This window comes from Canis lupus, chromosome 25 (genome assembly GCF_011100685.1).
Source record: "Canis lupus familiaris isolate Mischka breed German Shepherd chromosome 25, alternate assembly UU_Cfam_GSD_1.0, whole genome shotgun sequence".
NCBI lineage: Eukaryota > Metazoa > Chordata > Mammalia > Carnivora > Canidae > Canis > Canis lupus.
Window position 1 is genome coordinate 16840364 of NC_049246.1, and position 12294 is coordinate 16852657.

Sequence of the window (12294 nt, forward strand, 5' to 3'; positions counted from 1 at the left end):
TTATCTCACCTTATTTTCTGCATGTATTCATTGTCATTTCCCCCACTCTGGAATGAAAGTTCTGTAAGTTAGGATCATTCACTGTTTTATCTTCATGCCTGAAAGAGTGATAAGTAGACAAGTAAGTAAGTATTTATTAGTGAATGATTTAAAAATGTGGAGATTGTTAGACCTAAACATGAAAGCTACTCTTTAATAATTATTCTAGAAGTAGCTAAGTTGGAGAATCCTACTGAAAAAAAGTCTTAAATTGCAATTTCTTTTTCTTTTAGGAAAATATTGACTCTGGAGAGATGGGAGAAAAATTGTCCCTTCGTAAACAGCGCTTCATGCAGTTTTCTTCACTAGAACATGAAGGAGAATATTATATGACACCACGAGACTTCCTCTTTTCAGTGATGTTTGAGCAAGTGGAACGTAAGTTGTTTTTGGATTTTTTTTAAGTTTTTTTTTTTTTAATCAAACTTTAAGGCTAAAAACCTTCTATTTTTCAGAATTGGTAACAGCTCTTTTTCATTTCAAGTATAATTCTTTGTACCATGCATTTGCTTATTATTTAGACTTTATATTCTTCATGAAAGAAGTGTAGTTGAACTTTTTATGTATTTAAGAAATAGTTATTTTGTTTTGTTCATAGGTTTTTCTAAAGAACCAAAAGAAAAACAAGTAAGTTTTTAATGTCACTAAATATGTTAACAGAATAATTAAATTATCTAGCATATTAGTTTTTGGTAGTATTGATGTTTTAAATTGGGCAAAGAATGAAACCAGATTAAAGCAGTTGGGGAGAACCCCAAAAAAATACAATAAGAAGCAAAATCCAGAAGCTATAATTATGTAATTTTATTTCATAAACCATCAACTTTTAGTTTTTCCACATGATGTTAGAAATTCTTAGTTTAATCACCTAACCTAATCCCTTTTACTTTGCAGAGAATAAATATGGCCCTGTCCTCTGTGCCTTTATTATAAAGGTGTTCTCTGGAAGCTTCTTGACTTCCTGACACCTCTCAGGGGTGCTGGAAGTACTACCCTGGAGGTAGCTATAGGTGGGACAGGTGATATGGGCTAGGCCAAAGTATGCAATAACAAGTATAAATTGAGTTGAAAAAGACTACAAAGACTTTGGGGAACCATTATCAATATAAAACATCAATACTACCAAAAACTAATATGCTAGATAAATTAATTATTCTGTTAACGTATTTAGTGACAATGAATATAGGTCCCTTTTACTTTGCAAAGAATAAATATGGCCCTATCCTCTGTGCCTTTATTATAAAAGTGTTCTCTGAAAACTTCTTGACTTCCTGACACCTATCGGGGGTGCTGGAAGTACTACCCTGTAGGTAGCTGTAGGTGGGACAGGTGATAGGGGCTAGGCCAAAGTAAGAAATAACAAGTATAAATTGAGTTGAAAAAGACTACAAAGACTTGGGGAACCATTATCAATATTGAGAGATGACTTCAATAAAAAACTTGTGAAGACCCCACCATGAGAGTCCCGTGTACTTTTGTGAATTTTACCTAGAGGAGTCCCACCAGGTTCTCACAGTGACTATCTAAGAAAAATCTTCCCTCGGGAAGAGGAGAAAAGTAATCATTTTGAAAATACTTCCAGAGCATTCTGTTCTCCTTAGTGAAGGGCTACACAGACAGGGAACTTTTACCAAAGTTTAAGCAACCTAGGGGAATGGAAATATCCAACTCTGGCCCCCTCTAGCTTTCCTGTTTCACTTATGGAGGAAAACAAAAAACCTAAAGCACTAGTGAATATCACAGCTCAGGGACACTGGCTCGCTAACAGACCAACACCTAATCATAAGGTTATAAAGCTCCTCGCCTCCCTGCACACGTCACCACACGTCACAAAGGCTCCTGTCTAAGGAGAATACCACAGAAGAACTGCACCCTCAGACCTTATATATGAAGGAGTCTCTAAGGAAATGAAAACAACAGAAAAAACAAAAACAAGGACAACAGAAGAAGTGTTTAAAAGCCTCTCACACATACAACTGTAGCAGAAATTAAACTCATCCTAGTTTTATCCATATAAAATAGAACCTCACACTTAAGATCTATCTCTAAGTAATATTTACCTAATAAATCCTGTCTGATTCTCAGGAAACTCAGTTGACATGTTAACAGGCAAAAGACAGTCTGAAGAGACAAAGCAAGCATCAGAACCAGATAAAAATATAGCAGAGATTTTGGAATTAGCAGACCAGAATTTAAAATAACCATGGTTAATATAACTAAGTGCTCTAATAGAAAAAAGTACACAACATGTAATAACAGATAGGCAAGGTAAGCAGAGGTGGGGAAACCCTTAGAATCAAAAGGAAATGTAGAAATAATAAACACTATAATAGAAATGAAGAATGCCTTTGATGGGCTCATCAGAATAATGCTCTGGGCCAAGGAAATAATCATTGAGCTTGAAGACATGTTAATTAAGACTCCCCAAACTGAAAAAAAGAAAGACTGGGAAAAAAAAAAAAAAAAAAAAACAACATCCAAAAAGTGTGGGACAATTCAAAAATTTTAACATGAATGTAATAGCAATACCAGAAGAGGAAAGAACAGGAGAAATATTCAGAGTAATTAATGCTGAGAAATTTCCAAAATTATTAGTAAACACTAAGCTACAAATTCAAGAAGTTCACAGAATCCTAAGCAGGATAATTTTTTTTTTTTAAATCCTATACTTAGGCATATCATTCAAACTATGGAAAATCAAAGACAGAAAGAAAATCTTAATAGAAGTTGGGGAGAAAACCTTTACCTAAAGGGAAACAAGGTTAAGAATTATACTTCTTTTCCAAAACCATGCAAGCAAGAAGAGAGTAGAGTAAAATAGAATTTTGGGATAGGGGGAGAAGCTAAGATGGCGGAGTAGTAGGGGGACCCTGGAACACAGCTAAATCAACATCAAGTCATTTTGAACAACTAGGAAATCAATCTGAGGATTAAGAAAACAATTTGCACAATTGGGGCAAGAACGTGACAGACGTGAGGTTCAGAGACATGAATTGGGAGAGCGAAAAGTCATGGCACTACAGAACAGTGGAAACCCTTCTCACAGAGCAGAGTCAGGGATGGAGGGAGAGAGTGGTGTGGAGGGCGGGCCAACCGCCAGGCACAGATGGGTTGAAGGCAGGGTTCTGATAGCCTGGGACACAGAAGAGGAGATCATTCACTTTTCTGTGAGGGCCTTGGGACAGCGGCAGCCATAAGTTCCTTTCCTCAGGTTGAGAAGGCAGGTTGACCCCATCTGCCCCCACTGCACCCCCACTCCTAATAGCAGCACAATTAGACTTCAGACAGAAACACAACCCCTAGAGTCACTTAAACCAAACCCCACCCCCCTGCAGTGGCCAGGGAGGGGAGGTGGTGGAATCTTTACAAGGGTAGGTCTACTTGTGAGGCAGTGCAGCAGGCCTCTCCCTCAGAAGACCAACAGAGGCCCCCTGCTTGCGTCAAGACTACTGATTGTAGACTGCTCCAAAGGATCCGTTTCAGTTCAGCTCCCCCTACTCCTTCCTCCCTTCCTCCCTCCTTTCCTTCCTTTATCCCTCCCTTCCTCTCTTTCTTCCTTCCTCCCTTCCTCTCTCTCTCTCTCTTTCCTTATTCACATATTTTTTTTAATATATATTTTTCCCCTGCCATCAGGCTTATAGTTCTTTTGTTCATTTGTTGGCTTGTTTCTTTTTGTAGTTTTTTGGATCAGGCTTTTTTTTCCCCTCTTGCCTTCTTTTTCTTTTCCTTTGGAATCAGGCATATACTTTCTTGTTTGTTTATTTGCTTGCTTGTTCCTTTTCTTCTCTTTTCTTGGATTGGGCTTTTTTTTTTTTCTTTCTTATCAGGCCTATCCTAAACAAACCCAAGCATAATGGCTTAAAGGTCCAAACACTCATCACTACAAGCATGGAGGAACTCAGCAGAGGACCGGCCTGTGGGAAAGAGCAGCCAAAACACAACAGCAGAATGTACACAGCATACACCAGAAATACTTCCTGAAGCACCAGGCCCTGGACAGTGTACTCCATATCATAGGAGTACCAGAAGAAAGGAGGGGAAAAGCGGGCAGAAGGTCTGTTTGAACAAATTATAGCTGAGAACCTACCTAACCTGGGGAAGGGAACAGGCATTCAAGTCCGAGGCACAGAGAACTCTCCTCAAAGTCAATAAAAACAGGTCAACACCAAGACATGTGATAGTGAAACTTGCAAAATACAGAGATAAAGAGAGAATTCTGAAATCAGCTAGGAACAAAGGTCCGAACTTACAAAGGTAGACACATAAGATTAACAGCAAACTGTCCACAGAGATCTGGAGGCCAGAGGGAGTGGCATGATATATTCAGTGTGCTGAATGGGAAAAATATGCAGCCAGGAATACTCTATCCAGCAAGGCTGTCATTCAGGATGAAAGGAGAGATAAAGAGTTTTCAAGGCAAGCAAAAACTAAAGGAGTCTGTGAACACCGAACCAGCTCTACAAGAAATACTAAAGGGGACCCTTGAGCGGAAAAGAGAGACCAAAAGGAACAGAGACAGTCTACAGGAACACCGACTTTACAGGTAATATAGCACTCAATTCATATTCATCAGTAATCACTCTGAATTTAAATGAACTAAATGCTCCAATCAAAAGACGTAGAGTATCAGAATGGACAAAATTTTCAAAGAAAAATCCACCAGCCTAGAGTTCTGTATCCAGTGACATTATCCTTCAAAAGTAAAGAAGTAAAGAATTTCTCAAACAAAAACTGAGGGAATTTGTCACCAGTGGACCTGCTCTAAAGAAATGTTATGTTCTTCTGAAAGAAGGAAAGTGATATAGATCAAAAACTCAGGTCTACATGAAGAAAATAAGAGAGTTAGAAATGGAATAGATGAAGATACAAGAAAATCATTTCTTTTTCTTAACAGATCTGACAGTTTATTCAAATAACAATAGCAGCAACATAGTGGATGATTGATTATAGCTTATAGATAAGTGAAATGAATGACAGCAGTGTTCGAAGGAATGAGATTAAGAAATTTAGGATACTCTGCTATAAGGCACCTGTACTACCATGAAGCAGTATAGTGTTACTTGAAAGTAGACTTAGTTTGGTTATAAATGTATATTGCAAACCTTGCGGAAACCAATAAAAAATATTTAAAGAAACATAATTGGCATGCTATGAGAGAAGAGAATCAAATTGTACTAAATGCTCAGTTAAAATCAGAGAAGGCAGAAAAAGACAAAAAAGGAAAGGTAACAAAAGCAAGAACAATGAATAGAAAACAGTTGCAAATATGGTAGATAGTAATCCCAACTATATCAAAAATCACTTTAGATATGAAAGATCTAAATACACCAATTAAAAGACAGGTAGTAAAAATTTTTCAAAGATAATTTTAAAAATCTGTTTCCTTGTGTTAGAGAAACATTTCTTAAATAAGACACAAAAAGTAGAGGCATCTGGGTGGCTCAGTCAGTTAAGCATCTACCTTTTGGCTCAGGTCGTGATCCCACATCTGGCTCTCTGCTCAGCAGGAGCAGGTCCACTGCTCGGGTAGACCCTCAGGTCCCTCTCCCTCTGTGCCGCCCTCATGCACACATGTGTGCTCTCTCTCACTCTCAAATAAATATTTTAATAAATAAATAATTGTTTAGAAGACACAAATAGCATTAACATAAATGATTGACAAATTCAACTATATTAAAATTAGAACTTCTGTTTATCAGCTCTATTTGCCTTAGAGAAATTGAAAAGACAAGCCACAAACTGGTAACATTTATGTATAATATATATGACTGACAATTAATACTCAGAATATATACAGATCAATAAGAAAAAGACAATCCAATCAAAAAATGGAAGAAATAAATAGCATTCACAGAAGAGAAAACATACAAGAACAATAAACATACATTTACCTTTATTAGTGACAACAGTAAGATACAAATTTTTACAGTGTAGGTTGGCAGCAGTTAATTCTGTTAACAAAGGTAGTAGAGGATCTAGATCAATATAGACTTTCATACCCCAGTGGGTATAAGTACCAATTGAAACAGCTACTTTAGAAAACACTTTGGCACTGTCTTATAAAGTTAAACATTTGCATAACTTTTGATCTAGAAATCCCATTCCTCTGTGTATGCATACTGTACAACCCAATTGGAATACTTGCCCATGTACATACAGTGGGATATATGTATAAGAATATTTTATAGCAGCAGTATTAGAAAAAAAAAAAAAAAAAACCAAGAAACAACCCAGACATCCCTCATTTGGAGAATGGATAAATTGTCCCATATTTGTACAATGGTATCTTATTTAGTACTAAAAGTGAACAAACTGAAAAGATAAACTCCTATCACATCAGCATGAGGAGCTCCATGGACCTGCATCCCACTGACACTGATTGAATATTTTAAAATATCATTTAAAATCTCAGGAAACATTCCTAAGGTCATACAGCAAATGAAGAACCATATATTCAAGAAAATCTGCTAAAATAGGATAAAAAGTGAGAATCTGTGCTGTTTGAACTAAGACTAATCCCTTCCTCATTCCAGGGGTGAAGCCAAAATTCCCTTCCAGACTAGTGCAGCCAAGAACACAGGGTTCTCTCTATCCCCAATTCCCAGTCAGAAGGTTACGTCCCAGGGGAGGTGGACACTAGCATTTCTCATCCTGCCTTCAGTTACTTGCAGAGGCTGATTTCTGTGCAAGTGCAATTGAAAGGTGGGAGCTTTCTTCTTGTCCCCCAAACCTCACTCATAGAATGGAGGCTCTGCATGGGCTCCATGCCACTGAGAATATTGGAATCTTGATGTCTCTTCTCCCGGCTCGTAAGGCTTTGCTTCCACTCTGAGATCAGAGATTACTACCACCCACCTCTTAGAATAGGGGTGTCACTGAGAGCCCTACTCCCAGCTCCAGAGCCCTGGCTAAGAGATTTTGCCTGGGGAAAGAAAGAGGTGGCAAAAAAAAAAAAAAAAAAAAGCTTCTGATATCTCTGCAAAGAAACTGACATTGTTTTAAACAGCATAGAGAAGCTCAAGCCCAAGGGTGCTTTGAAAAACAAGTGGAGGTTGTGGTGAAAGGTAATTGGGAGATTATTGATAGTTTCAATGAAGATAGCTGGCTTTAACTGTAAGCTGTCTAGTTTGCGAAAGAGAATGAATGAAAGATAGCTGGAAAGAGCACTAGAGGGTTCATAACAAATATTAAACACTGATCATGGGAACTATTCCTTCAGGGATCCCAATTTTGATTTTATTATTGTCCAGAGCAGTGCCTATGTCCCAAGCATTCTTGGAAACAGTAAAGCAGTCAGCTGAGGATGGAGTTTAACATCTTGATATGGTCAGGAAAAGAGACCAGGAGAACTGCCAAAAGTATTACCATCCCAGTGATTGTGGGCATACCTAAAGTTGTGCCTCCCTGAGAAGTGGAGGCCTAACGTACCTAGAAAACAAAAAGTAAAATGCTAGATACAAATTCAGCTATATCAGTACCACTGTCAAATGTGAATGTATGACTCAGTACAATCAAAAGGCAAAGTTGTCAGACTACATTTATTTTTTTTAGGTTTTTATTTTAATTCCAGTTCGTTAACAGTGTTATATTAGTTTCAGATGTACAATATAATGATTAAACAATTCTATACATTTCTCAGTGCTTATCATACAAGTGCCCTCCTTAATCCCTATCACCTATTTAACTCATCCCCTCACACCTCTCCCCTCTCATAACTATCAGTTTATTCTCTGAAATTAAGAATCTGTTTCTTGATTTGTCTCTCATTCTTTTGTTCCCCTTTGCTCATTTGTTTCTTAAATTCCACATACGAGTGAAATCAAATGGTATTTTGTTTTTCTTTGACTTATTTCATTTAGCGTTATACTTCTAGCTCCATCCATATCATTACAAATGGCAATATTTTATTTTTTTTTTCTATGGCTGAATAATATTCTTTGTGTGTGTGTGTATACGTGTACCATCTTCTTTATCCATTCAGCAGTTGATGGACACCTGGGCTTCTTCCATATCTTGGCTATTGTCAGTAATGCTGCTATAAACATAGGGGTGCATGTATCCCCTTGAATTAGTGTTTTTATATTCTTTGGGTAAATACTCAGTAGTGTAATTGATGGATCATATGGTAGTTCTATTTTTAACTTTTTGTAGAACCTCCATACTATTTTCCACAGTGGCTGCACTAGTTTGTGTTCCCACTAGCAGTGCAAGAGGGTTCCTTTTTCTCAACCTCCTCACCAATACTTGTTTTTTGTGTTTGAGATTTTAGCCATTCTGACAGATTTTAGCCATTCTTATAGGTATGAGATGATATCTCATTGTAGCTTTGATTTGCATTTCCCTCATGATAAGTGGTGATGAACATCTTTTCATGTGGTCACACTAGCTTTAAAAACAAGATCCAACTATTTGCTGTTTGCTGTTAACAGGAGATAGTTTAGATGCAAAAACAAACAAAAAAAGTGAAAGTAAAAAAATGGGAAAAGGTATACAAACAACTGCCACAAGAAATCTGGAGTGACCCCTCAGTATTTTATTCCTTTTGATACTATTGCAAATGGAATTTTCTTAATTTCCTTTTTGGATTATTCATTGCTAGTGTATAGAAATACAAGATTTTTGTGTGTTGATTATTTTATCCTGTTACTTTGATGAATTCATTTATTCTAACGGTGTTTAGTGATTTTCTTAAGATTTTCTACATACAAGATCATGTCTATTAGAAATAATTATACTTCTCCTTTTCTAAATGGATGCCCTTTATTCTTTTTTCTTGCCTAATTGCTCTGTTGAGAACTTATAGACACTTGTTGAACTGATTGGTGTAAACAGCTGGTCATCCTTTCCTTCTTCCTAATCTTACTCTTAAGACTTTACCATTGAGTATATAGTTCTCTCTCATTTTACAAATATGCCCTTTATAGAAGATCCCTTCTTTTCCTAGTACATTAGGAAATTGAGTGTTTTTATAATGAAAAGATGTTGGATTTTGTCAGGTGCTTCTCAGACTCATTGAAATGATCATGTGGGGATTTTTCCTTTGATTCTATTAAGTGATGTAATACATGGATTGGTTTTCGTATCTTAAATATGAAGGAATCCCTTGCATTCCAGGAATAAATCTCCTTTGGCCATGGTATATAATCCTTTTAACATGCTATTGAATTCTGTTTGCTAGTATTTTGTTGAGAATGTTTACACCGATATTAGCAAGAGGTATTGGCCTATGGTTTTCTTCTAATGTCTTTACTTTTGGCATCAGGGTAATAGTGGTCTCTTAGGGTGAGTTTAGACTTGTTTCCTTCTCTTCAATTTTTGGAAGAGTATGAAGAGTATTGGTGTTAATTCTTAATTTAAAATGATAGAATTCACTAGTGAGGCCATCAGGTCCTGGGCTTTTGTTTGTTGGACACTTCTTTATCACTGATTTAATCTCCATGTTTGAGTATATTCATATTTTCTATTTTTCTGGGTTCATTTTGCTCATTTATTTCATTATTTCTAGTTATTCACCCATTTCATCCAGGTTATCCAATTTTTTGGCATATTAATTATAGTATTCTCTCAATTCTTTTTATTTCTGTAAAATCGGTAGTAATGTCCCCATTTTCATTTCTGATTTTAGTAATTTAACTTAAGCTTTTATTCTTTTATTATAATCAAACTAGGTTAAAGTTTATATTTTGTTGATCTCTTCAAAGAACTAATTTTTGGTTTTGTTGATTTTCTTTACTGTTATTCTGTTGTTTTGTTTATCGCCACTTAAATCTTTATTATTTTCTCCCTGTGCCAGCTTACAGTTTGGTTTGCACTTTTCTCTAGCTTCTTAATGTGTACAATTGATTTGAGATCTTCTTCTTTGTTAATGTACACATTTATAGCAGTAAATTTCCCTGTAGGCAATGTTTTTACTGTATCCAATAAGTTTTAATATGTTGTGATTTTATTCCCATTATTCTGAAGGTATTCTGTAATTTCCCTTGTGATTGCTTCTTTGACCCATCAGTTATTTGAAGAGTGTGTTGTTTAATGTCCATAATATTTGTGAGTCTTTTAGTTTTCCTTCTGCTGCTTATTTCTAGTTTCATCCCACTGTTATTTTATGTGATTTCAACTTTTAAATGTATAAAGACTTGATTTTTAAACTAGCTTATGGTCTATTCTGGAGTATTTCATGTGTATATGAAAAGTATGTATAAACTGATATTCTTAAGTGTTCTATTTATCTGTTAGGTCTAATTGGTATATAGTGTTATTCTGGTTTTCTAGTTCCTTTATTACTCTTTTTGGTGGTGGCTCTGTTCATTGTTTTGTTTTGTTTTTTTTTAAATACATCTTTTTTTTATTTTTTTATTCATAGAGATGCAGAGAGAGAGAGAGAGGCAGAGACACAGGCAGAGGGAGAAGCAGGCTCCATGTAGAGAGCCTGATGTGGGACTCGATCCAGGGTCTCCAGATCATGCCCGGGGCTTTAGGCGGCACTAAACCGCTGCGCCACCGGGGCTGCCCTGTTCATTGTTAAAAGTAGAATATTGAAGTTTCTTATTGTAGAACTGCCTTTTCCCCTTCAATTCTGTCGATTTAAGCAGGTTCTTAAAAAGTGTATAAAGAGTAAGAGTGCATATTTTTCTTATTTATATTTGTTTTTAAATAAAATACAGACTGCTGTAGTACAAATTCTAATAGTACACTCTTGGCTTTTGGCATTATTAGTTTTTATATTTTGTTTTTGTTCTTGCAATTTTCTAATTCCTCTGCAAAATATAATATTGGTCTAAAAAAGAAAATTTTAAATGCTTCTTAAGTGTACATTTAAAAGGTAAATGAAGCAAAAGAAGCAATTGATTTTTAAAATAAGACTGTTGACCAGAAACGAGAATGCAGTGTCATATGAGTCAGAAAATGTTTGGTCAGTAGTATGGATGTTCCAGAAAGGTCTGGTAGAATGATAACTGGAAACAGGTTATTGAATTTGGTCACTAGCATGAGTCATTAGGACCTTAGGTAGATCAGTTTCATGAGAGTAGTGGGCAGTAAAAGAGAGAATTAGAAGGAATGAAAAAAGCAAGTATAGATTACTTTTTCTAAGAATTTTGATTCTAAAGGATACAGAACGAAGAAGATGATATTATAGGAGGAAACAAAGGATAATGGAAGAATTCTTTAGAAATATTTTGCAGCCAATCAACTCTTGGTTATCAGAAATGTCAATGCTGTCTATGTCTTATACTATAATTTGTGCTCATTTGTTTGTGCGCTTCAAATAGAAGTTGTAAAAATTGATCATCATCCTCAAAATATTAAAGTATACCTGTAAATAATATGTATTAGTGTTTGTTTTCTTTTCACCTGATTCAGTGTTTTCTCTTCACCTAATTCAGTGGTTCACTTCTTTGATTTTCATTAAACATTTGTATTTTCTTCTTCATCAAACTATTACTCTTGTGCTTAATATCATCAGAGAATTTCCTCCCTTTTTCAGTTGAATCTAGTTTTTGCTTTACCTTATTTTAGCCACAGACCTATACTATTCTTCTAATCAAATTTAAAGTTTATGTGGCTTTTTTTCTTTGTTTCATTGTTGTTTTTATGCAACCATTGGTTTAACCAATTTGGGCTCTTATAACTTTTGCACTTTTATTGTTCATTGGAATGCAATTAAACTCTATCAGAAGGCATTTAGCTAAATCAAGAATTCAGTAATTTGCAGGCCAAATAATATATCCTTTATGCATATGATGTACTTCATCTTCATTTTTCATCATGGATAAGAATAATAATAATCTTGGTTGCATTCCTATGGATCATGGTGAACAGCAAAACAAGGAAAACTAGAGCCAACCCAGTGACCCATGGTCTTCATGTATAAATAGAAAGAAACAAAGCAGTCTGAGATTTATTAGATCCTAAACTCATTTTTGCCTGGTTTGTACCTTTCAGAACTTTTTGCAAATAATATACTTTGCTAATGTTCTTTCAAGTGGATGCTGGATGCTTCTTCATTTTTTCCTGGGTTTGGGGGAGATCAGTGTCATCCTTAATTCCCCATTGTGTACTCTAAATACTATAAAAAGCATGCTCCTTTAAGAACTAGGTTATGTGATTGAAACATAATTTTCTCTTATTTAAGTTCTTTTACATTGAAATCTCTTTAGCCTTACAGTTCTTTGGTTCTCAATTCCAGTGACCTGTATTCTTATCATTCACATCCCATGTCCATTTCCTGGAATTGCTCCAATTTAGAAATTGCAAATT

The 12294-nt window shown here is 35.7% G+C and overlaps 1 protein-coding gene across 1 annotated transcript in view; it reads left to right on the plus strand.

The window, feature by feature from the left end:
* Window positions 1–12294, plus strand: part of MICU2 (mitochondrial calcium uptake 2) — a 126033-nt gene that overhangs the window by 33890 nt on the left and 79849 nt on the right. The window contains exon 2 of the mRNA XM_038573487.1: window positions 273–417. Within this exon, the coding sequence (XP_038429415.1) occupies window positions 273–417 (145 nt within the window). The remainder of the gene's footprint in view (window positions 1–272; window positions 418–12294) is intronic.